The sequence below is a fragment of the Microtus ochrogaster genome, chromosome 17 (genome assembly GCF_000317375.1).
Source record: "Microtus ochrogaster isolate Prairie Vole_2 chromosome 17, MicOch1.0, whole genome shotgun sequence".
NCBI classification, from domain to species: Eukaryota; Metazoa; Chordata; class Mammalia; order Rodentia; family Cricetidae; genus Microtus; species Microtus ochrogaster.
Genome location: NC_022019.1, coordinates 16,672,702 through 16,674,039, shown reverse-complemented (window position 1 = coordinate 16,674,039; position 1,338 = coordinate 16,672,702). Strand labels below are relative to the sequence as shown.

The following is a 1,338-nucleotide window of genomic DNA, read 5'->3' as shown; positions in this document are numbered from 1 at the left end:
CGTGGAACTAGTGATTGGCCACTGGAAGGTTGAAGAAAGAGGGATGGGAAGTGAGGGAGTAAAAAGAGGGCGAGAAGGAGAAAGATTAACAGGGAAAGCTTGCCATTAAAAAAAAAAAAAAAGTCAAAAGCTCTGCCTTACTTCTGCTTCCTAAATCTTCTGAGTCAGTCTCATTCACTGGGCTAATTTTGCAGGCAGAACCCCAGCTACAGAGAAGTCTGGGTAATGTAGTTTCTACTTGTCCTACCTTTACGAACCAGAAGACACGCTAGAAGGAAGACGGAGGTTGGAACGATTGCTGAAAACCTGCCCAATATATCCGTGGAATACTGTGGGCCTCATTACCATCCTCTTTTGCGCCGCAAGCGGCAGCCCCAGTAACAAGGCAGGTTTAGCTGTTAGCAAACTTAAAATAACTAATGCTGTCGAAATCCTGCTGATTTAATCTGGGGGCCTTGGCTAATAACAGCGAGTGGAATCCAATAGAAAATAGGAATAGGTATTATCTAGTAGGGAAAACTGTTGGTGGGGACTCGGCCTCGGCGTGCAGATACGGATCCCACCCGACCCAAGAGGGATAGCTTTCCCCTTCAGACTGAGCCAGGGGATCCTAAGCACCTCTCCCAGTATCTGACCCCTCCTGGGTAGCACTGGTTAAAATAGCAATCGATTTGTGTAAGATTAAACGGCGGCTCTTTACATTTTTTGATCATCGCTAATTGGAGGCTATATCCATGGCTGTTTATGGAGGGGAAAAAAAAGACATTAATAAAAACAAGGTGATCGCTACTGGGGTTGCTGATGAAACCCAGATCAGAAAACAATGACCCTGGTCCACTAGAACAGGCTAGAAAAACACAAACACGGCCCGGTTTTAAAAACAAAAAAACAAAACGGTGTCCTGGTAAGTCACGAATGGTGCAGGTATCTCAGGTGGAGGTCTCTGGCCCTGGGGCAGGGACGTCCAGCCGCAAGTCAAGCAGGCCGCACGTGGACAGGCGATGCCCCGGGTGCAGGGTTCCGGGTGTCGCCCTGACAGCCCACGGCGCTGCAGGCAGCGTGGTCCACTTCCACGCGGTGCCCGCCCGCGCGCGAGATCGAGCGCGGCCCCTTTAAAACCCATGTAAACAAAGCTTTGTTTCCCCCTGCTCCCCTCCCTTGCGCTCCCCCGGCCCTCCGCTTCCTCCCACCCGGCGTCTCCGGGCCGCTGACGTTGCCCGCGCCTCTACGCCGTCCCAGCTGCGCTGCGCATTCTCCAACCTGGGCCCTCCGGCCCGGGCCTGCGCAGCCGAGCGGCGCTACGCCACGAGCGTAGAGCGCCGAGCCCCCAGCGCGCAG

The 1,338-nt window shown here is 53.5% G+C and overlaps 1 protein-coding gene across 1 annotated transcript in view; it reads left to right on the top strand.

The window, feature by feature from the left end:
• The first annotated feature begins 915 nt into the window (after positions 1-915).
• Positions 916-1,338, top strand: part of Xpo7 (exportin 7) — an 87,015-nt gene continuing 86,592 nt past the window's right edge. The window contains exons 1-2 of the mRNA XM_013349291.2: positions 916-924; positions 1,040-1,311. Coding sequence (XP_013204745.2) covers positions 916-924; positions 1,040-1,311 — 281 coding nt within the window. The remainder of the gene's footprint in view (positions 925-1,039; positions 1,312-1,338) is intronic.